This window comes from Clytia hemisphaerica, unplaced genomic scaffold, assembly GCF_902728285.1.
Source record: "Clytia hemisphaerica strain Z4C2 unplaced genomic scaffold, Clytia hemisphaerica genome assembly, whole genome shotgun sequence".
Lineage (NCBI taxonomy): Eukaryota > Metazoa > Cnidaria > Hydrozoa > Leptothecata > Clytiidae > Clytia > Clytia hemisphaerica.
Genome location: NW_027104101.1, coordinates 1649601 through 1673954, shown reverse-complemented (window position 1 = coordinate 1673954; position 24354 = coordinate 1649601). Strand labels below are relative to the sequence as shown.

Sequence of the window (24354 nt, the reverse complement as noted above, 5' to 3'; positions counted from 1 at the left end):
TTTGAAGACTTATAAAAAATAACTTTAGTGTTAAAATCTTTAATCGAATTACAGAAATGAAAATGTTGAAAAATATGAAAACAAGTTCTCGTTTGAGACGAATTAGAAAGTTTGACTTAAAATGAGGAAAAGGAAAACGGACTACAAAATCCTTTCTATTTCCGACCCCTAAAAGATTACAACTGAATTCGCAGAGCTTGATTTTCAGTCACTCGAAAAAGCCAAATCATAAATTCTTGAAAAAAGTAATACGCCAAAAAAAGACCCAAAAAAACAACAATTCTTTAACGTCAACTTGAAAGTATGGTTACGGCTATATTCCCGAACTTAGAAGGTTCCCTAAAAACATTTAAAAAAAGGGAAAATATAGAAAATGTTTGGGTTCATGAAAATTTGATTGTGTTTGCTTCTTGAGTCACAGTAGGTTTCCAGTAACCCTTTATTATCCAAACACGGTGGTCCAAAAATTGTGTTTCATCGATTATTTTTTATAAGAGCATGGCCTAAATCTCTTAAAAAGGAGAGGTTTGGTACAAAGCAGTTTTAAACTATGTTCAAACGTTACAGATCCGTTCCGTTCCATTCCGAAACGATTCCGAAACAAGTGTGAACGTCAAAATTCGAAACGTCAAAAAAGAAGACGTTACAAAGCAAAACAGATCGAAACGGTTTCGCCCCACTATTTTCATCCTAACGGAACTGCTCGGCTTTCTTACTCCGAAACGTTCCGAAACCGATATGAACACGCTTGATCCGTAACAAAAATTATACCGGAGCAAAACGGAACCGTATCGTGTGAACATGGTCTTAGATTACGGGTTCTGAATTTAACACAGTCGGGCGTAGGGTCTACCGCCCTCGCCTTTACGTAAGCAAGAAAGATAGGTAGCGGATCTTTATAATCTAGATTTAAATTTTCCCTAGGTTCCCTTAGTGATGATGGGAGGTACGTAGGGTGTTTGAAAAAAAGTGACAGTATTTCGGTTTCAAACATGCTATTCGGTCACAAAATATGGATTTTAGCAATTTTTGTTATAGTCTTTGACAGTGATCCAAAGAAAATGCGTTTGTATTTTAGTCGACCCCTGTACACTTTTCGCCCTGGTAATAGAGATGATAGCAACATAAAGCTGCCTTACATGAACGTTGTTTTACGGTCCCATGAGGGTCAGAACAGGCATTCCCTCATTTCTTATGATAAAAAGTGGAGAGAGTTGACAAAGGGAAAAGAGAGACCTCACAGCAGTTCCTACCAAGAGAAACACGAACAACATTAACGGAATTCTCAAAAAATAAAGAATATTTTTCCATAAAAATGAAGAACTATCCCTAAAAATAGAATAATTATTTCCAAATAATTTTTATTTTTGATTTCAAAAATCCAAAAAAAGAAGATTTTCAACAAAAAAAGACTGTGTGAGCTTCTTCCTTTTTTCAGTTTCCACGGGAAACTCTCTGCTGTTACACTTTCCACAAAAAAAATTATTTAGCTTTGAAACCATTATAAGATTTACGAGATGATTTGTATTTTCAAAGATTCTCAAGTAAAATTTTCTTTTATAAGCACAAACTATTATAAGAACATGAGGCTTTGATTGCCCAAATATTATAAGAATAAGTTAGGAGCATTTAAGACTTTTCAGACTCAAAATAGTCACTTTTCTTAGGAAACTGAACAAAAATACTCACAAATTGATGAAAATAAAATTTTTAGGCTTAAAACTGAAAAATTGTGTATAGCTCAAACGGACGATGTTTCGGCCCATATTTCAATTGACTAAGTAGGTCCAACCAGGACTGCAATACCGAGGTATCTCATAAAGCAAAGATTCTTTGAATTTCAAAAAATTCTAAAACTAAACAAGAATATGATCGACAAAAATTGATTGAACAAGAAATTGGAAACTTAGCAAAAAATGAGGAACGACCAACAATTTTTTACGTCTCTAATTCAAACAACAGTTTGCAAAGCAGCAGATTTAGTTCCGACATCTCTCTCAGAAAAAAATGTAAATACCGAAGAGACAATTTTCATAGATTTTGAAGGTTGAGACTAAATATTTATTGTCGTATTGAGTAATAAAATATCTAGAATTTTTTCGATCAAGATATTCATTTAAGAAATCACAAACATTACACAAACACCATCTTGTAAAATGACTTCAATGTTTTCTCCCTCGCCTGTTTTTATCGACGACCCCTTTTTCGAAGAAATTTAAGAGATCATTATCATAAAAAGTCATTATATAGAAAGAAGACCTAATCTTCATTATACAATATACAGTACTGTTATCCAAGAAACATCATCTACTTCTTCTTACCCCCGTACAAAAAAAATTACTGTCAAAAAATACAAAATGAAAATTTGAAGATTGGAAAAAATCGAAAATGGAAAAAAAATCATAATATTTAGACAACCAAAATATAGAATGAAGAGAAAAAAGGAATAAGCTTTTGACAGAACATTAAAAATTTAACATTCTTCACTGTGAAGTTGTTTTTTCAACATTTGTTGTGAAGAGGAGGGGTATGGGGCGAGTCTCCCTTCCCACCCTTGCTCTGTCAATTCCATCTCATCCACCCACAATGATCATTTTCAATTCCAGAACAATACGTTGTCTAAAGGTTCATTAAACGTTATAAAATGGACGGTTACCGACGGTTATGTTTTACACCAGTGAGTGTTTGAAGAAATTTACATCCCTGTCTCCCCAGATTTCCCTAAGATCGTACAAACACCCAAAATAAAACCTTGCCTAGCTGCTGACGGACAAGGTTGTTCCAACGTTCATTTTACGTTCATTTAATAACCGTCGTGTACGAGCCAAGTATCAAGAGAAAAACCCAGCAAATTAAAACAAAATAATTTACACCCCTGTTTCACTGAAGGTTCATCAAATTGTCCTTTGTATCCAAACTATAATCTATAACTTCAACGAAGACATATACTGTAGTGTGTGGGAGCATGCAAATATCGTACGATAAGGAATTTGTCAATTAACTTTTCTCAGTAAAGCTCTTACCAAAAGCAACATGATTCATTTATAAGAATCTATAAAGAAACTAAGTAAATAACGGATAATTGTGCACATTATCGTTATAAATGTCAAATCAGCAGTGACTCGAACAAGTCTTTTTGTCCTATTGTGTTGCTGGGGGATCGCGTACAGGAAAACGAAAACTCTAAGACCGTGTGTGGAACGACGTACGAAATACTGAAACTTCCGTATTCTTATAAATGATAGATGATAAATGTCTGTCCTCATTAAACTCTACAGGGTGTCCCTAATAAAAGTATCGAGTTTGAACATGCGATTGAGTAAAAAAGTTTGTGTGTGTTATCGCTAAAATATAAGAACGTTCTCCATCACATATTGTTACGTAATGACAAAGAAAAAAGAGGGAGAGCTTAAAATACAATTTTGTGAATACACACTTAAAACTTTCTACTCAATCGCATGTTCAAACTCGATACTTTTATTAGGGACACCCTGTACATCACTTCATTCAAAAGAGCATCAATTAATTAAATAGTGATTTAGCCACAGACATCAAAACTGAACTACACTCTAAGCAAGGCAATATTGTTAAAATAGGTAATAGTAAAAGAAATACTTGTAACATCATCTCATTCCACAATATAACATCTCAAACCATAGAAATGATTTTTATCAAAATATCGTTCGATAAATATATCAAGAAATCAGAAAACATTTTTTTATCAAACGATGTATTAACAGTTTTTAGTACATTAATGCGAAAAACACACATAATCTATAAAAAAGTTATGTTTTAAAAAGTAGAATTCAAAGAAAAAAACTGCTGCGCAGTCGCTTTAGGAGGACCTGTACGTTCCGACGCTGAAAGAATTTGCTCTGCAAAGGAATTGATGGTGACATTTCTATAATAACGTTTATAATATATAAATAGTAGCAGAGTAAATTCTAACGTTCTAATAGAAAAAAAAGTCGCAAAAATCTCATAAAATTATTTCAACTTAAAATCTTAAATTTCTTTTAACAATCAGATTACAGTAAACCGTTTAAAAATGCCATCACTGAAAAATGAAGAGAGCACAAGCATGCGTGTTTTTAAAATAATATTTTCAAAATAAAATTGACTCTGTGGTGGTGTAGCTTTGAAATTTGTCAAAAAGTGACGGCGATTAGCAGGAAACAGCACTCGGATATCCGTCAAACGTTTATTATTATATTTAGTATAAGATTTATAAAATTTAACTAAAACCAAGGTCTTTTATACGCGTTCAAGACTTTATCAATGATATTAATATATTGCCCTCCCCCTCCTTGAGAACCAAAGAAATGTCCAAAACTAGCTCAGGTATGTGGAAGCCTTTTTCGGGACCTTAAAGCCTCCGTGAGGGTTAGAAAAAGCAGAAAATTGAATTTCAGCCCCACTAAAGGGTCAGAAAAATAGGAAAAGTTTTAATTTTTTAAAAGATCAAAATTTGGTCAAAGTAGTTCCAATAAGGGTCGTAAAAATCGCTAAATTCTCGAATTATTTCTCCTTTTGAGTCCCATTAAGGGTCCGAGGGTCGAAAGTAGGGCGGCACATACCCATCAGCTCGCAACCCTAGTACCCCACCACCCCCCCCCCCGGAACTAGCTTTAGATCTGGTTAGATAATTCTTCGAAGAAAAAAAAACAAAAACAAAATTCATAAAGAAAGTGAGACACCAACCGACAGCTATCTTTATATTTCCACGAAAATACTTTACTAACTTTTTTCTGTACACGCACTTCAAAACTCTATTACTACTACTTAAGATGCGGTTTTTCTTGTTCGTAGTATTAATCAAAACACTATGACTGCAAACTGTGGTATACAATCATATCAAAGCTTCCAGACAAATAGTTTTAACAACAAATACATACTCCTCATCATTGCATTAATAAAAGCAAGCAATACAAGCAATTTAAAAACTTTTAATCAAATCAGAATTATCAAAGATGAAATCCAATTTTTTCATAAGAAACACGACGAGATCTAACTATGATCTTGTTCTTATAATACACCGAAACATATGCTTGTTAACAAGAAAAATGTCATTATAAGACCAAAGTACAGAGCACATCTAAAAATACAACCCTGTGTCACAGACCCGTTGGCACCCCACCCAACTGGAAAATTAACCTTTTACTCTCAGTCCCAATCGACTTTGATTTCATTACCATTTTGAAATTCAATTGCACTCCACAGCCATCCATCCCCACTCGCTGGATTTTTTTAGCTTGAAACAATAGAATCAACAAAACAATCCCCATTGGGATTTCGATAGTCATTCTTAAATCCCCGCTATGTGGAAAAAGGTCCACCGGGGCTGTGAAACAAGGGTGTAATAGGCACAAAATTCTGTTTTAACAGTATCGTTTTTTATTGGGAGAATTTGGCAAGGTAAATGTATACTAGTTAGATATCTACCGAAGTGCGTGTAAGATAGAGCCGTATGGATCAATCAATTATATAAAGACAATTCCACAAATTTTTTCTTTCGTTGTGGATTAGACAATCTTAACGTTGTTCTTAGATAACGGTTTTAATTGGTTGAGGGCTCAAATTTTTTACTAATAAGAATTGTTATGTAACGCTGTAAGTCCGACTTTATTGACTGTGTAACTGTGACCCGCTTTACGTTAAACGTTAAATGCGTAACCGATAGCTAGGGATTCTAAAACTAAGCTCTAATTTGGAAGGCCGACTTTTTACCCTGCCTTTTCTAATTGTTAAAGTAGGTAAAAAGGTGGGAAAGAAAGTTGGCAATTAAAATCTTTGCCTGGAAAAGATTAAAAGAAGACATTGCATTGACGCTAAAAGAGGGCAATGCATTGACGTTAGACAGCCAACCTTCTGCCTACTTTGATTCTAAATTAGAACAGACATGGCTGTGTAAACCAAAGCTTAAAGAACCTCTTTCCTTCTCAAAAGAAATGACAATTTTACTACATTGTGGCTTCTTTCGATTCTATTTTCTCTGATATCTTTCTAATAAAGAGCTCACTATAATAAAACAAAAGATATTTCATTAGTCTGGATGGTACTATTTGCTACTACCACTGTAGCAATCTGTCTGTATCCGCCACTCAAACAAGGCGTATCACGCCACCGCCAGCCAAGTATATATAAGATGTGACCTGAGAACATTATGACCTCGTTATAACCTGAGTTTTGGCTTTCCTGTTGAAATTTTTTATCCAGCTGACAAATGACTCACTACTGTAAAATTTAAAACGCTTATCAATTTGTGACGACCCGCATATTTAAGAAATTAATTTTTTACTTTTTTAAGAAGCTTATCAAAAGAAGTATAACCGGGTTTCATAAATCTAGCTAAAACGTTGGTTATAATTATGTAAGCTTAAAACATCGATGACAATGTCCCACTGTTGGTGAAGTGGATGAAAAAGACATCATTGAAAGGTGCCGATGCTAAGCAGAACACTCAAATTGATCCATATATTCTTGATATTCATAATGTAATCTTTTCGTTGATTGACAACCTGAATCAAAACATTTGGCCACCATTATTGGTGGCAAAATATTTACGTTCTTCAATTTTTTCCAAGCAAGAAACCCCGGAAAAAATAACAAAAGATTAATACAGAAGTCCAGTTAGCGGGCCAAATTTTTTGCCACCAATAATGGCGGCAAAGTTGTTACGTCACATATAATGTTTAGGCGCAGAGATTACATCATACTAGTTATTACATAATGGTATTCTCGTTCGATAAGCCTAGAAATTTATCGCTATTTATATATTTTTCTACATAGTTAAGTATAGACCGCAAATGTTTTTAATACCTAGATAAGCATTGCATTGTATCGATAGTATACATTTCCACACACCTTTTACCAAAACTTTCAATCTGAGATCTTTCAGCTTGATAAAATGTTAAGAACCCCTGCGTCACAGACACAGGCCAAAATTTCGTCCCCGGCGGGAAAAACACCCTAAAAATTGTACTCCAAAATCATCCCACTGGAGTTTGGAGCTTGGAACACTGTGAGACAGGGCTGTTTAAAACTCCATTGTAAAATACACCAAAAAACTCCAACATTTTTGAGCGTGAAGTAACTGGAAGTATAAAGCACAAACTTACCGCTTTTGGGAGTTTCCATAGTAGCTTCATGCCTCGCTTCAATAACATTAAATTCCCGTCCAAGCTCAATGTCTTCTTCAATTGCATTTTATGTTTTTGTTCGTGTGATAGTTCTTGAGCTAACTTTTCGTCCGACAATTTCACATTCGATAAGCCTTCTTGCTGCGACTCTTGATCGATAAGTATAACACCATTTCTGCAATTGCATGCCGAGTTAGGTCGAGTTTTAACTCCTGCTGTCAAAATATTATCTTTAGTTTTCATAATCTGATCATTGGTATAGAGATTATTTGTAAAATCGGCATGATTTCGTTCTGCCACTGTATCGGAAAAAGCTCTTTTATGACTTTTTGTAGTTTTCTTTTTAGAACTTCGGTCCGAACTGTTCAAGCTTCCCAATGAAGTCCTTTTAAAAGGATTTTTACTTTTCTTTATTGAGTCTTTACTCGAATCTAAACTTTTCGTGAGGGTGTCAACGCCCTTGCATGGCGTTTCTGTGAGCGTGCCGAGAAAACTATCCACTGAACCATGATGCGAGTCCTTAGATCCATCCAGTGAGCTATGTTTACGAATTTTGAAAACTTTTTCTTTCTTCGATGAGAAGCTACCATTTTGAATATTGAGGTTGTCACTACAGCGTCCGCAATATTTACACCACAAGTCACTGTCTGATTTCCTTCGTAGTTGTTGCAATCCGTGCAAATCCAAGTCCATTCCCCTGGCACTGGGTACAATGTCTTTCGGCCTCATTTGTATGGCACCAAATACAAATACACAAACCAGTTAGGTGACCGAGTTAGATCTTTTCTCAATTATTTTATCAGTCAACTATTTTTAAAAAATGAAGATTAAAATTATTGTGGAAATGAAAATTAAAAAAACTCATTCCTTTCATCAGTCTCTAAATATAGTGAATCATCACGTGATTTTGACGTCCATTTGACATCCCTAACGTCTCTATAACGTTGATATAATGTTGTTTGCCAACTGGGTCACTCCCAATTGTAGACTAATGTATGCTAGCCTTTAACTCAAGTTTCAAGCGAAAGAAAAATTTTTGGCTAAAACGCTCACCGATTCATAAAGGTATAAAGTAGACTTAGTAAAGTCGTCTTTGTTGAGTTTCGCAAATTTTAAATTTCACGGCATTTTCTACACAAAAAACCACTCGAAATTTGGCTTACTGGTTACCAGGTAAAACAATCAACAAAACCAACACAGCTCTTAAAACATTTCTTCATATACAGATGACGCTCTCTAACTCGGTGTTCTACAGTACTAATCGATACGCTCCATTATTCGACGATATTGAAAGCTACCGTCGACAAGAAACTCTCATAAATAAACGACGCTCTATTATTCGATAAGTTATCGTAAATTCGATGAAAATCAAAAAATCAAACCTTTCATTTTTTCATACAAAATCAAATTCTCCTTGAAAATCCAATTAGAGAGTGCCAACTATAACTCTTAAACATTTCTTCAGATACCAAATCAATCAAATGAAAAATACTAAATCAATAGCACGATAGCTTATCTCAACACTACTTCCCTGTTAGAATGAAAGCATAACATCAAACACCACCCACCATGATGTAACATGGTTTAGATGTTACATGCTCATTATAAATCAAGATCGCCCCACTTTTGATTATGACGAATAATAGCGAAAAAGACATTAACGACAAATTTATCATCATAGAGTTTTTTTTTCAATATGTCCGTACTAAGCGCTGTAGCCAAGAGGGTCAAAAATTCAGGAAGGAGATTGTTGATTGCCCTTTTTTATAAGAACAAAGTATATAAAGAAACAGCAGGCGGAGAGATTTTTTAGAAATACACGTTTTTTTTTTTATTAGAACACCTACAATTTGGCTGAGCCTGGATGTGCTTATTTTTTTAGCAATTTTCAGCCTGAAATGTTCTTAGATGCGTTCTTAAATTTTCAGACTACTCTAAATCGACAATATCATGCAAAATAAAGAGCACTTAAAATTGGTAAAATTTGGACAATATTTGACTCTCGATTTAGAAAATCCATTCCTAAGTTTGTTTAAAATCTGCTTGAAAAGAGGAAAAATTTGTAGTTTCTTGTCATTTTTTTCCAATCTGAGGCTGGGCATGTTCTTACGATGTTCTTAATTTTTCGACGAATTTCAGCCTCAATGTTCTTATAAACTGGGTTCTAATAAAAGAAAAAACGTGTATGTGTTCTTATCTTTTAGGAGACCAAATGTTATGACCTTTCAATTTTTCATACAAATGCAAATGATGTGTTCTGATTTCTAGGAAACCTTTATCACACTATTTGTCTCCCTAAACATATCACTACTTTATGGTTTGATGTGTTGTAAAATCTAGAAAAACAGTTTGCCAAAATAAACTTATAAGATATTTATTTTTCTCCACGAAAGATGTGTTCTGAAAATTTCTAGGGTTACTACAGAAGATTACATCAATTTTCTCTTGATCATACCCCTGTCTCCTTAAAAGATGTGTTCTAAAGCTTTCTAGGGTTACCTAGACAACAAGAACACGTTAGATGACCTTGATACACTCCTGTCTCGTTAGAACACATCATCATTTCTAGCTGATTAATTTTCGAAGATCTGATGAGATCAAAATTTCTAGCTGAAACATACTCTCAGAACACATCGGAAAAAAGGTCGCCTCGCCGGCTTCTTTCGTATATAAGAACACAATGCTTCAAGATCAAAAATTTAGAACACAAGCAGTGAATCCGATAGGATCGAAAATCGTCGAAAATTCACGAAAGAGATCATGGCCTTTTTTATAAGAACAAAGCATATTAAGATACAATGCTTCAAGGTTAATAGTTTAGAACAATTTTAAGAAAATATGGATAAAAAAATTATCTCCTCCGTCATAATATTTTCAAGCAACTAGATCCGCAACTGACTAAACATTTTTCTTTTATAAGAACAAGCTATAAGAATATAAAGGCTTCGATGACCAAAGTTTTAAGAAGCTAGTTAAGAACATTTTAAGGTTTCGCGCTCACACAAAACTCATAGTAAAATGGGAAAAAATACTCACAAAATGGGTGAAAATAAGAACATTTTAAGAACATTTTTAGGGCTAAGCCCACAAAGTTATGAAAATCCAAAGGCTTCGAATTTTCGACGTTCTTATAAAAAAAGCGTGTATGCTTCTAATCTCCATACACCGGAAGGTCACAGCATACACGCGGTGCAGGGTCATTAAAAACGACATCGATCTATGAAAAAGATCATGTCATTTTTTGAACCAGAAAATATGTATCGTATCAATCATACCATGAACAACTTCACCTACTAACTAAACACTTTTTTGATTTTCAAAAAAGTATAAAATGTCAAAGATAGAATATCTCAAGTATCTCACATCATAAAATTATAAACGTTCAAAAACGTTATCTAAAAACCCTCCAACCACACCATATAATAAGCTAAAAGTACTTATCTAGCTGCTGTTTAACGCTGTGTTTTTAAAACATACAGAATTATAATGCTTCCAAAAATTCTCAACTTTAAAAATATCAGTAGAAAGATTTTGAAAAATTTCTTTAAAATCTTTTCTTTTCACAACATGAAGAAAAGAAAAGAACATAAGTACACTGATGGAATTAGTTTATTGCTCATTTTTCGCATAAATTATTCCGTTTTCAAGGAATTCGATCAATGTAAGATAATCAGGCTATTGGAATTTAAATTGGCTATTCTACCCCCTGAAATGCAACATAGCTTCGGCTAGAAGTTCTGTTAAATACTTACAAAAGACGGGGGTTTTACACGAATGTTTTAAGAATCGAACCACCGAAACAAAATATCAGACCATCTTCAAACAAAAACATAAATTATGTAAATTATTACATAATCTTTATAATTTATGACAAATAAACAATAGAAAGCGAATATTAATATTCGAGATAATGAAATTAAATAAAAAGTCTGTTGCTATTGGAGAATATTTTATAAAATAGAAAAATCACACCATATTTTTACCGACCAAGCTGTTTCCACTTTCGTTTCTTTTTTCTTTACTTTAAGCTTCTTTTATAAATGTTCAAATGGATGTTTCGCGCGACCCGTGTTTTTAATACAAACATCAGATTTTCACCAGTTCTTGAAAACAAAACTAAGGGCAACAAGGCTAATTAGAATCCAGAAACATCCAAGGAAGCAATCTCATCGGAATATCTATTTTCATTCACAACCCCTGTCTCACAGCCCCAGTGGAATTTTTTTTTCTCAGCGGGCGGCCGGGATGAAAGTTTTGGACACTTTTGGAGTGCAAATCTTTTATATTTGATTTTAATTGAGAATGAAATGAAAGTTAATATCCCAGTGGGGCTGAAATTGTAGGGTGTTTTTCCACACCGGGACAAAATTTTGACCAAATTTTCCAGTGGGGCGAAGGTCTCACCGGCTGCAGAAGGTCTGTAGAATTTCCCTTCCCCTATTCTTCCAACCCAGCTGGCACACAACGTTGTTTCAACGTTCATCTAACGTTATATGGACGTTATGAACGTTAAATAAACGTTGAAACAACGTTGTGTGCCAGCTGGGAAATTACAAAAACCCATCTATCGAGCTCCAAAATCTTTTCATACATACTTGAAACTTTGAAAAGGTTGCTTACTGAATTGTCGTATTGTCTGACAAAGACTTCGCCGATTTGACAAACGAAACAAATTTTTTAGACAGAACAAAGTTTTCAAAATGGACGCAAAGAAGTTTTACAGAGAGATTGGAAAAGGTTCAATTTCGGTTGTCTGACCTCGAAGCAAAATGTAATATTCAAATTATCGTTTAAAATATTGATATATCCTAGTGTATCATAAGCAGTATTCATTTGTGTCAAAATTGTTTTGACATTCTTCGCTGAGACCCGCTAATCAAGGCTTCAGATAATGTCAAAGCTCAGCCCATAAACTGAATAAACTATAATGAATACTTTAAGCTAAAATAGGAGTTATCCAAATACTGAAAAGATATCGAGAAATAGAAAAATCCAATGAGTGAATAGACAGAAAAGTTTATTATTTAATTATCCCCCTAAACTCGATCCAATCCTTTTTTACACCTGTTTCTATTGTCTATAGGTGCGAAATAAAGATTTCAGGGTGGTAAAATTGGCAATTTACGGCTACGGTCGAAAAGGTGTTTATTTCATGAATAATAAATTTAGGATTTAAGCAATGTTTTCTCAGCGAACTGCAATAATTCCCATCTTCAAAACCTTTAGTTCCTCAACAATGCACCACATAAGAAAGTTTAGCAAAGGATGGGTCCGAGCCAAGGGAATTCAAGTTAGAGGTTTTGGCACCATTTATTACTTGAGCAGATGCATGAAACCATTTTTAATATCTTTTTTACTGGATCCATTGGGTAAGAAATGTAAAAATAAAAAAATGTTTTTTCACTATTCGTCAAGTTGCGTTTTTTTAGCGGTGAAAATCTTTTATTCAATGTAGCATTACAATTTCTCCTGATGTTACATCACAGAGCTGAATAACAGCTAAATACTAACAGCCGCGAATGTTGCTAGTGAGGTATTGACCAGCCATATTTTGAATATATGATGTAATGACAATAACACTCAACGATGCAGTCGATTTTTGAGGGGTTTGGTAATAAATTGTCTGTACAAAGACTCAGTATCTACAGCTAATTTCAAAATTCATTGCCGTAGAGGCGAAGCGACAAACGTGAGATACACTCTGGTACAGAGTAGGTAATACATTACATATATCATAAGTGACGTATAATTACAACTATCAATCGCTCCGATCGGCCTTTGAGGGGTGTGGTAATAAATTTTCAAGGAGATGACGTCAAAATTCTTTGCCTGTAATTTGGATGTCAATGCATGTCAAGACATTATGACGTCATTCCTTCCGGGTTAACTCGAACTTAGCTTCCTCACGCTTTAAGGGTTGATAGGTGTATGATAACTCGAACTAGCACGGGGAACACAAATTTGTTCGAGTTAGGAAATTTCGAGTTGTAGAGTAAGGTTCATGAGACATTGTTAACAGAAGGGACCATAAAACTTGTTCGAGTTAAGGAGACATTGGAGTTATAGAGGTTCGAGTTAAAAGAGACTCAAACTGTATTCAGTTTTAATGCTTAAAAACGAACGCATGTTAACAACGACCAGCAAAGACCATACGCTAACTAAGAAAACATAAACAAAGAAAGAGATTTTACCTTTAGAAACTTTTTCTTGTTCTGTGATGATGATAGTATGGTCTGTAAAGTAGAAATAAAAAGAATAATTTTGATAGAATAGCGAGTTTTTGTATCGGAGGATATCGAGGGCGACGGTAAGTGAAGTCGACGCAAAACAAAGTCAATAGTTGATGTACGGCTCTGCCTTTGCTCACCTAAACAGACGACCTGTTCTATTGCCTACCTGCGAAAACCGTTGTCGAGCAAATTATAAACTTTGTTTTATACCATCTTTTTCGATTTATCTCGAATACATAAAAGCTGGCCAATGAATGAAGAATGACTAGGGTTACAAAGCAAACACTCTAAGGCTCTAAGGTTAGGAAATTTCTAGAAAACCTTTAACGGTAGGTTTGCGGCCGGTCTGTACATGTCCAGACATTCTCCAACCCTATAGTACCCCCTACTCGGGTTCTTGGCTACGTATAACATTCAATAAGTCAGATTTTATCCACAAGACGAGATTTCCATAGAATACGGAAACAACGTTAGGCTGCGCATATCCCCTCTGATATATTTTGATATAGGGGATGCTAATCGTGTACAAAATTCCCGTCTGACAATTTCCTGTTTCAATTTTTCAATTTTCTTACAGAGGTTTGGAAAGTTAATGATTGTATTAACCCCTAGATTTACAGGATCGGCTTTTGACCCTTGGACCCTTAGCGGGACTAAAATAGAGGAATTTTGTGAATTTTACGGCCCTTATTGGGACTAATTAGAACAAATTTCGATGTTTTAGGGGCAAAAGTATGGAATTTTCCCTAATCTTCCGACTCTTAATGGGACTGGGGTTTAATTTTCTGATTCTTCCAAACCTTACAGGGACCAGGTTCCAAAGAGACACATACCCATACCTTTCACTTGCTTAAGTATCCTTCCCCCGGGCCCCGGGCCCTTAGCCATTCAAATTTTAGTTCAAATTTAATAAAATATAAAGATCTCCCATACATCGAAACATATCAGAGCCTAGAAGGATACTAGCACGGAATAAAGGCTGTTAAAACTAGTCCGAAAATTAGTCCAAAATTTGACCAAAATCAAATGAAATAAAAACTTACAAACTGTTCTTTAATTCCGTTTCTTGTTTTCCTTTGTTTTCCGCTGAAAAGAAATGAGGTGTCCGATAAATTACTCCTGTCCGAAAGCTGATGTTGTTGTAGAGACGAATAGATGAGATCTATTCCAAGCATACTGCTATCTGAACAACTTTCCAAAATAGCTATTGTTGACATTCAAGCAGGAGGGGATGGATGTTGTAATTTATAAGATTTTTTTGTATTGTTTTTTACTAGAGAAGAATAATTATTTTAAAAGTGGCTATCGTCGATGGATCTGTAACATACACGTTTATAAAAAAAAACGTGTTCTTCAAAACCAGTCCCCCTTTTGGCAAAACAATGCATCTCTTAACCATTTAAAGCTCATTTTATCAAGAACATAACTACAACACACATCACGGTTGAAAATACGTTATCCTGTTATCAGCAATACTACCGCAAAATATCAAAAAAGGTTTACGCAACTTTATCAATAAATAACAATCTTCGAATACCTAGGTATCGTTTACTAACATCTCCAAAAAAGGTATAACATTTTTTCCTTATAGTATTTGTCTTGGACATGAAGTTATAGAAAGTTTTTGGTTAAATTCGTTTAAAAGATCTATTGATGAGCGTGTAATACCATCCCTGGTGATACTAAGAGGGTTCCAAGTCCGAGGGAAAGACGATAAAAAGAAGCTCCCCCTATAATAGAATGAAAATTCGTTTCGTGTTTAAAATCGCTATAGAGGTGTATCATATTTTGTTTAGTTACGCATTTTTCACCATTATAGAAGCAAACGTTTGCGATTTGCGTGAAGGATCGCCTCTACAGATTCAGACGTTTACTTCCATAATGGTAGAAATCGTGTAACTTAACAAAATATGAATGACCTCTATAAGCATTTGACCGAAACTATCTTCAACTGGCACGTAACGTTGATCTAACGTTCATCTAACGTTATTACGATGTTACGGTCGTTAAATGGACCTTGTTTGGACGTTTGGACCGACAAATCTTTAAACCTGAGGAGGTCTTTTTGCTGGAAAAGATAAAAACCCTGATTTTTTTTTCAATTTTCTTTTTCAATTTTTAAGGACCCCCTTGGACTTTTATTGCTCAATTTTTGGACAACTTGGATTTTTGACCTGGTTTAATGACAACCCTGCGATTTTTAACCTCATCTTACTGACCAACCTGGATTTTTCACCTCATTCTACTGACCCCTCTGGTTTTTTTATTTTCCACACCACCCTGGACGTCACACCTCCTCAATAAAAAAGGGTACAGAGTATTTCTGGAAAAGCCCAATACAATGTAAAAACCTTCTCTGGAATAAAAAAACATTGCAACCAATTCATTATCAATTCCTTAAAGCGTGAAAAGACTAGGTAGAGTTTACCAGGGATGATTGAAATCAAATGTCCATCAATACAACGATTTCAGACATATTAATATAATTTCTTCCAGTCTCATCACACGCTTTAAGGGTTGATATGTCTATAGCTTTTACATACCATATATATTTTGCAAAAGCTGTCAAGAAGTCATAATTCTCTCACATAACATTATTCAACAGACGAAAATTCAAAATTTTAAGCCAGTTTTCTCACGTCATCGGCACAACATTATTTCTCTTCAGTTTAGAAGATTTGTCTTACAGATTATTACAGGGAATTTCTTCTATTAAACTACACGTTTTTTATAAGAAAAGTTTTATAGGAATACGAGGCCAAAATATCAAAAACAAGTTAAGAACATTTTAAGGCTTGTGGACCCGATTGTTTTAGGAGAGTATGGAAAAAAAAACTTCCAAAATAGTGAAAATAAAAACATTTTTAGGCTTAAAACTCAAAAAAATTAAGAACATCCGAAGACTTCAAAAATCTTTCTTAAGCCCTCTTAAATGTTCACAAATGTTCTTATAAAAACGTGTACCTGTCAAAACTATTATATTTAAAGATAGGGGACAACCTTTCTTTTAAAGGTCAAATCTCTATATTTCTCTCTATATTTTTTGGTTTCTTAAAATGATAAGCGGCAGGATGAAAAACTCGAACCCAGTCCCTTAGTTCGCTGTTTTATGATCATAATAGCACATGCAGTTCTATCAAAACAATGGTGCAAGCGGCTCTGGGTAAGAGATTGCAGGGATGAAGGGCATTAAAAATTCACTATGATCAGATGGTGAGATAATTAGCTTGTAGATTCCGTCTATAATTAGTCTATAGTCCTTGGTGCAAAACATTTCAAATACTTTGGCTAACTATTTTCCAAGCCAAGGTATTTGTGATTTTTTTTTACTTTCCCACCAGCAAAACAGTAGAATTTTTTACGTAAGATCGTGTAGGAATCAATATTTAGGGTTTTCACATTGTCATTCTTTTCACGGCCTCGCCTTGGTATGGAAAGTTGATCGGCGAAAAATTAAGGAGACGCGACCATGGTTTGCGTTGACTAGATATATTAGATTTTTTGTCCGGAGGTAGTGAAAAATCTGCAAAATTTGCCTTGTTTTAGGGGCAAGTTTGCTGATTAGGGATGATTTTGAATGTCCGGGGGGGACAACTGATGTTTGTCCGGGGTGGGTGAGATCCGTTGTCCGGGGGTCAAAATTCACAATGTCCACGGGGTAAATTTCCAAAAAACTATTATATCCTCCATCCCCATATTCAATTTTTTTCAGGGAGAGCCAACTCTAATGATATAATTCTACTAAAAAAGACTTACCCTGCCAGTAGTGATGTTCGATGACTAACTTGTGTTATTCCGGGCCGTTTTTTATTGTAGGGATTGACTGACATTGTCAGATCTGTTTCTAGATTATTACGTAATCGTCCATTAATCTCGGTCCATGCTTCTTGTAACCTTTTAGAATCAAGAGAAAGACTTCGATTTCTGACTGCTTGTTTATGTGATGTAGAATTCCATAAAGCCAAAGAGTGTTTGCGGGTTTTTCCGTTTTTTTGTTTTCGTTTTTTGCTGAAAATTCAAATAAAAAAATTATCTAGAATAAACGCTTTTTTGTAAGAACAAACTACATAAAGAACATAAAGCCATGGCCAAAATGTTAAGAACAAGTGAAGATCACTCTAAAGCTTTGCGGACTTTAAAACAAAATGGCAAAAATAAGAACATGTTAAGAATATTTTTAGGCTTAAAACTCAAAAAGTTAGCCTCAGCCCTTGCTGCTATTGTGTATGGCGGGTCCATCCAAAATATTTTTTAGGTTCTACAAACAAGGAGAGTTAAATCCGACTGGAGATGCGGCCACATCGAAGACCGACTATCATTTCTCTCCCATGGGAAATTGACCCGCTCTTTTAAAGGTGTGGTCGTCAATTTGCCATCGATGTGTCAGGAAAACTTTATAGTGCTTAAGCGTTGGCAGCCGTCAATTCGCAATCGGAATATCGGATAATTATCTCTTCCAAATGTAGGAAAATCGGAAAGGAATAAAACTTTTCTAAGTTTGTGAATCTTTCTTTTTGAGAAATGACTCCTCAGTGAGTCATCAAGAGTCGGTCAAGATCTAAACAAGTGAAAAAACTAACCGCTTCCGCCACTGAAAAAACGCAAACTCGCTACTAAAATGATCTTGCTACAGTACCTCATGGAAAATCGATCATTTACCTCGACGATGCTAATGGTCCTAAAGTTTCAAATTCAATTCTTTCCGTGCTTTGATTCTCTACGTCGTCATCGATATTTTTACTTTCATTTGAATCCATGGCGTTCCTCAAAGTTTCCGTACATATTTTACTCTTTAGAACGCCATTCCTTATCTCACATGAAAAACTTTTCAGTTTTGTTCATGTTTGGAATTTAGAGCAATGCAACGTTTTCGCGATACAAATATTGACGTCATTTCAAAGAAATCAAAAGCACTGGGAAAAAAGTTTATGTATCTATTTTTTTCTGTGGCGGAGAGCCTGAACCATTCATGTTTTTAAAAACACCTTGCTTACCTGGTTTGCAGAAAACACTTTCCAGCATGAAAGGTTCAATTTTTAAAAACACCATAAACACCAAATGTCCTGTCGAAAGCGACTGCTATAAAACAAGTCCCGACTGGCTGAAACGGTATCGAAAAGTCCCATTTCCCCGTTTTTTTTTCCAATTTTCTAGCCCGATTTTTAACCCGATTTTTATCTGATTGGTTCAGTCAGGACACTGCAAGAGCTTCAAAATCGTCTTGAAAAACACCAGGAACACCAGGAAAAAGACTGAATGGTTCACAAAATGGTGGTGTTTCTGGGAAATGGCATTTTTGCCTGAGTTTAGTGGAGAAAATTGAGAGTTGATTTATGGAAATACCAGGAACACAGGAAATGCTGGAAACACACCACCTCGAGAGGTAAGGTGTTTCTGGTAAAATGTTTTTGCCAAAAACACCCAGAAAACCATGAAAGGTTCAGAAAAGGTGTTTCAGGTAAAAGTGTTTTCAGTGTTTTCGGGACTTTTTTGACATGAAAGGTTCAGGCTCGGAGATGGTAAGCTTCTAGTTTGTTTTATATCACTGAGGATGACAGTAAACCCAGCACTTTTAGCGTTCCCGATTTTGCGGGTCAGAATTGCGGGTTATTCCAAATCGCTTTTCAGTCACTTTAACGTCCTCAAAAGTGCAAATACATAAACTCGCCAATATTCCCCGAATTACTGTTTTTTTTTCAGAAGCGTAGAATGTTAAAACTTCATTTGTCTATATCTTGATCGAATGAGGATATCAAAAAGATAGATATTCAAACATTTAGTCCGCCAATTCGAAGAAAGGGCAAATTCGCTGATTTACCATTAGTATTCAACCAGCCAGGATTCATGATGACCAAGAAAAATACAAACTCTTTCATCGCAAAAAAGAAGACTCATTATGTCGGCATTGCTAAAACCAGGGCAAGCACCGCTGAATATTAAATCCAATCCAAATCGACCCCCCCCCTACCCCATTCACAGGCGATTTTAGCCGGTATTTCAAGTAAGGTAGCTTACAAAGCTTCCCGCAACCCTCTCCTTATCTAGACTTACTTTCTGTGATATGAATAAAACTATAACAATGTAAGCCATTTTCGTCTATAACAAGTTTGGGACAAGAAAACTTTTTTTCAAAATAGGCAATTATCCAAAACCAACTTTTGGGAGAACTTTTCAGACAATTCTTTTTTCTATTATTGTTCTTAAATATGTTGAAAGTTAAAATGAAAACAAAGCATTAGATTGCTCAAAGTGTAAATCATTCTCCAACATTGACGTCTTAGTGTATCTCTCTTGAAAAACTCCTTTTAGCTGATACACGTTTTTTCATAAGAGCAAACAATAAAAGAGCATTAGGCTTCTATCCTCTACTCTATTTTTATAGAGACATTTACAGTAAATTACTGATAATAGACGATATCGCGTTTAGATAAATGCAATGCATTCTGGTTTCTCGGGGACCCTCAAGGGAATTATAATCTATTCCAGATCATTATATAATCGACATTATAATTCCTTTGAGAGTCCCCGAGAAACCAGAATGCATTGCATTTATCTAAACGCGATATCGTCTATTGCCATGCTGGATGACACGAAACTTGACGAGTATGAAATTAATTTAAAATTCGTTTTCTTTACTCAAACTACTATCTCTACATACAATATTTCACCATTGCTATGTGGAAGCATTCCCTTCCGTATAAATTTAGTTCCAACGTTAAAATTTGGAAAATAGCAGAAGAGGGGTTGCGAAGATGATGTGTAAAGTTATTCATAAATTTTTCATGACTGCATTTTTAATTTATTTCGTAATGCATTTTTTTGTCATTGCGATTGCAATGCATTATTGATTATATTCAAAATAATAACAATTGTGAAATGAAATCTTGAGTAATACCTTTTAGTTAAAATTTTATAACTTTTTTATAAGATTTTAGAATTAGAATACACTAGGCCGGGACACTGGGCCCAGATAATTGCAAATCTTACAAAAAATGGAGAGAAGATAGGACGTAATGGAGTAGTTCTGGTAATTGAATCCTAATTTAAATCCCAAATTCCCCCAAAAAAATACTCTATGAGGGACTAAATTTTCCATTTTGGTGTTTTGGCGACCCTACTTGAGACTCATAGAGGTGAAAAATGGTACCTTGACCCGTTTATCGCTTTCATACAACGCTAAAACTTTTGACTTTTTGAAAAAGATCAAGAATTGAAATGAAATTGAAAATTTAGAATATCTAAACCAGCAAGTCATGTAAAAGAAGTGGCACGAAAATGGGCAGTAAAACTTTTCTGAAATTTTTATGTTATATAACAATTCCAAAGAGGTTTTAATTTCTTCAAACTTGGATAAAGAGAACTTAAGTCAAGTAAGCCAAGGCTTGGATAAAATGGTAACCTAGTACCTGACTTTTTGTCAAGCCATCTCGCCTACACAAATTCTACATATAAGAACAAACTATATATAGGAGCATTAAGTTCGATAGTCAAAATTTTAAGAACAAATTGAGAACATAAGGCTATGCAGACTCTAAAACACCGGATTTCTTAGCAAAATGGACTAAAATAAATCTAAAAAGATAAGGTACCAATAAGGGCGGCACATACCTGTACCCTCCTGTTGCCTAGGTAACCCCACCGTATTTATCTATTATTTTAAGGACTGGGATGGGCGTTGAAAGATATTCTAAATCTAAATAAGATAATTTTACAAGCAACAATGGAAGCTCCAGTATAGAAAAACTTATGAGAACTAATTTAGGAAAAAACTAATTTTGGTGAGCAGTGGGAATACTAAAGGTTTTAAATCTGTGCACCTGCCTCAAATGAACGGCTCTGTTCAGGAAAAGTAGATTTTCGCTTATTTAATCAGATCGAGGAGGGTGCTATGTATGAAAGATTACGTCATAAATATGTGACGGGTTCAACCAATTATTATGATTATAAGGTGGTCAATTAGATGATTAACCAATAGAAACCCACAAAATAATATGCTGAGGTCATCCAAAATTTGTTGAAAACGTCTTAATAAGGCCATCCCCTTATGCTAGTGTGACATAAGCAAAAGTTTTGTGATCAGAAGCAAAAGTCGTACTCGTTTTCATTTCTTTGGCATTCTTTCTGCATTCTCAAGGTATGTAAAGGGTGTAAAGGTTTTTTATCTTTTAAGGTTTTTCAAGATATTGTGAAAAAAGAATATCTAAGCCTCAACAAGAATTAGTTGGTTCTTACTTATAAAATTATTAAAATCTAAAAAGTGAAAACGTGTAAACTTCAACACCCAGGGCGTTGTCGTTTTGCACGTTCAAACAAAATTATGTGACCTTGGGGATAAATTAAATTTTGGTCTTTAGCTAGGAAACCTGACAAATAAACATGTTTTATCATTACTCGAATATTTAGACTGTTAATACTTCCTCTTTTCAACATTTAAAGAGTTCTCTCGGGTTAAACTAATCTCATAAGAGATGATGCTATCGTCCGCTTAGAGGACACAGGAGAGAGTTAGGGCGTCAGGGCGGTTTACGGGGAAAAAGTGGCGGTAGAGTTTGGAACAACACTGTAAACATCTCCACCACTGCTTACTCCACCCGAATTTATCACGCATCTCCTAAACTATTCCCTTTTTTAGTGATCTTGTGTGATCTTGTGTAGACGATAGGATCGTCTAATCTCATAACAAATCATTCATTTAAAAGGGATGTGGCAAACGTGGCGATCTGATACTTGGTTGTTCAGCCAAAAAATAAGCAATTTGTTTTATGTGTATTTTGTTTATGTATATGATTGACGTTTGATTTTGGTCCGTTTCTTTTGCCTTAAAAGCTCATTTAATATTTATCCCAAATATGTAAGGAAAAGATTAAAAAACAATCCTGGGCAGATTCTCTTACGGAGTCATGGCCTTGAGAGTGAATACGCGCGGAGTATCAGATTCTTTTCGGAGAATTTCGAAGTTTCCTTTTTGTAAATTCATAAATTATGTAACGAGCAACGCTCACCTCGTTTTCAATATATTGCTATGGTAACTGATTCCCAGAAGTCTACTTATTTTATAAAAGTAACACTTGATGACTCAAGGAATTGAATCACCTTGGTAATGGTTTCAAAACGAGGCAGTCGTTGTATTCAAAATAATTCATGAAAAGGCCTATTAAGCTTTTTTTATTGAATTTCTGATTTCATTTTTACAGATTGGAATCAAGATGTTGATATCAATGATTTTGATTTCAATGATCATCAAAGATGAAATCGTGTTCTCCAAAGTCGTCCAAAGTTTCGAATCAGAACCTTACTGCACCGATCATTTTTATCGGGGAATCGAACCTAAGTTTATACAAAAACCTAGCTACCGTCGAATTTGCCAAACAAAAGAAAGCATAAACACACGTAAGTTATTTTACGCTACATTGTATGACACGAAACTTAAAATACCTGTTTACTCAGCTTATACATTAGAGATCGGCGCGTCCCAGAAGCGACCGAAATGGATGGTCGAACCACAGCTGGAGAACAAAACACTAGGCGATGATATGGTGACTTCGAGATCTGTTAACAGGCTATATGAGTTCAAAACGCAGGCTTCGGATCAAGATTACAAAGCCTATGGGAAAATTAATTTCCTCACAAGAGGACATTTGAACCCAAACGCTTACCACGATGGTCGGGAAAGAATTGCCACTTTTTCTCTCACTAACATAGTACCCCAGTATGATAAATTTAACAGCGGTTCATGGAATAAAGCTGAATCTGCTGTAAAAGAAATTATGGCAAAATATTGTTTCGGTAACCAGGAGCAACGCACGTTACCTTACGTTAAAAAATACGTGAATGCGGAAGCTTATTTCATTACCGGCGCAATACCGTCAGATCACCCGTCAGATGTAATCGGTCGTAACGTTACAATCCCGAAGATGAGTTTTACGGCCGTATGCTGTACTGATCCTGTACGTCAAAAGAAGTTCTCGTTTGGGTTTTACGGGTATAATGTACGGGATACACGTCTACAGGGTACTCGAGCCGTTGATTTGTTTGAATTGCAAGATTTGTTGAATAAGGAATGGCCTGGGAACAAGAAGAATGGGGCTCAGGATGTCTGGTTTTTCGAGGATGGGTGTGGCGCAGAGGATGGTCTCATCTATGTTAACACAATGAATAGGAAATTGAACGGGAACAGAAAATTTCGTGGACGATATTGAACATTACTATAAATTTTTGAATTTTTTTCCTTTGAATAGACCTGCCAACTTTAGCGGTGCAAGGATATTTCGGACGCCGGTTTAAGATTGGATCTGGGGTTTTACTGGGGATTCAAAATGTTCAATGTTATTTGTGAGCAACTCTCAATAAAATGACTCCAGAAATTTGACGTCATTTTTTCTTCTTTGATTCGAATCCAATCCCCCTTTTGATAGATTAGAAAATTTTGAGTGGACTATGCATGAGTCAATTTGATTTTTCAGGTGAGAATGAAAACAAAACAGAATATAATAGTTTTTTAAATAGTGGACTCTACCTGGTCACAGAGACAAGGAATGTTCAAAGTTTGTTTTCATTTTCTACACTAAAAATTCTCCTTTATTATTTAGAAATCAGACAACATTTGTAATTTTAGTTCATTTTTGAATGCAGAATAAAATAGGTGTTTGGAAATTGATGAAGACTCATTTTTAGCGCTAACCAGAAAGCAAGGGTGAAACCAGAGCACAAAGGGGGATATTAGGGTTGAATAATTTTGGTAATTTGGGTATGTGCGTGCTGGATCTCTGAAACCGACCCTTAGAAAGACCAAATTTTTGCCGAAAAACTAGAAAGATAAAAAACGGCGAAAATATGACCCTAACAGTACCCTAACAGAGTGAATTTTCGAAAAATCCATGAAGGTCTTTTTTTATTTTTTGTTACTTTTGAAGCCCTTAGAGAGACTTGTGGAAGGCAAAAACCCGACTCATAGCCGACACCTATTTTTGCCTACGCTATAGAAA

General features: G+C 35.0%; 2 protein-coding genes across 3 annotated transcripts in view; one reads left to right on the top strand and one right to left on the bottom strand.

Annotated features, from left to right (window-relative positions):
• The window catches only part of LOC136813062 (uncharacterized), a 29838-nt gene extending 11664 nt beyond the window's left edge, over positions 1-18174 (bottom strand). Inside the window, exons 1-4 of one of the 2 annotated variants that reach the window (XM_067069583.1) lie at positions 18029-18174; positions 17126-17377; positions 14413-14455; positions 13331-13372 (exon numbers count right to left, since the gene is read on the bottom strand). In XM_067069583.1, coding sequence (XP_066925684.1) covers positions 13331-13372; positions 14413-14455; positions 17126-17377; positions 18029-18126 — 435 coding nt within the window. In that variant the 5' untranslated portion in view covers positions 18127-18174. Of the gene's footprint in view, positions 1-7118; positions 7970-13330; positions 13373-14412; positions 14456-17125; positions 17378-18028 lie in introns of those variants that run through there. The other variant, XM_067069581.1, reaches the window with a different exon arrangement.
• A 3270-nt stretch (positions 18175-21444) lies between these two features.
• Positions 21445-23839, top strand: LOC136813061 (endonuclease domain-containing 1 protein-like). The gene is made up of 2 exons (XM_067069580.1): positions 21445-21503; positions 22564-23839. Exon 2 carries the CDS (start codon positions 22576-22578, stop codon positions 23566-23568), a length of 993 nt encoding a protein of 330 aa, XP_066925681.1. The 5' UTR covers positions 21445-21503; positions 22564-22575; the 3' UTR covers positions 23569-23839.
• The last annotated feature ends 515 nt before the right edge of the window (positions 23840-24354 follow it).

Bases quoted from the DNA above. Each gene is read 5' to 3' on its own strand.
- LOC136813061 (XM_067069580.1), top strand. From the start codon at position 22,576: ATGTTGATATCAATGATTTTGATTTCAATGATCATCAAAGATGAAATC.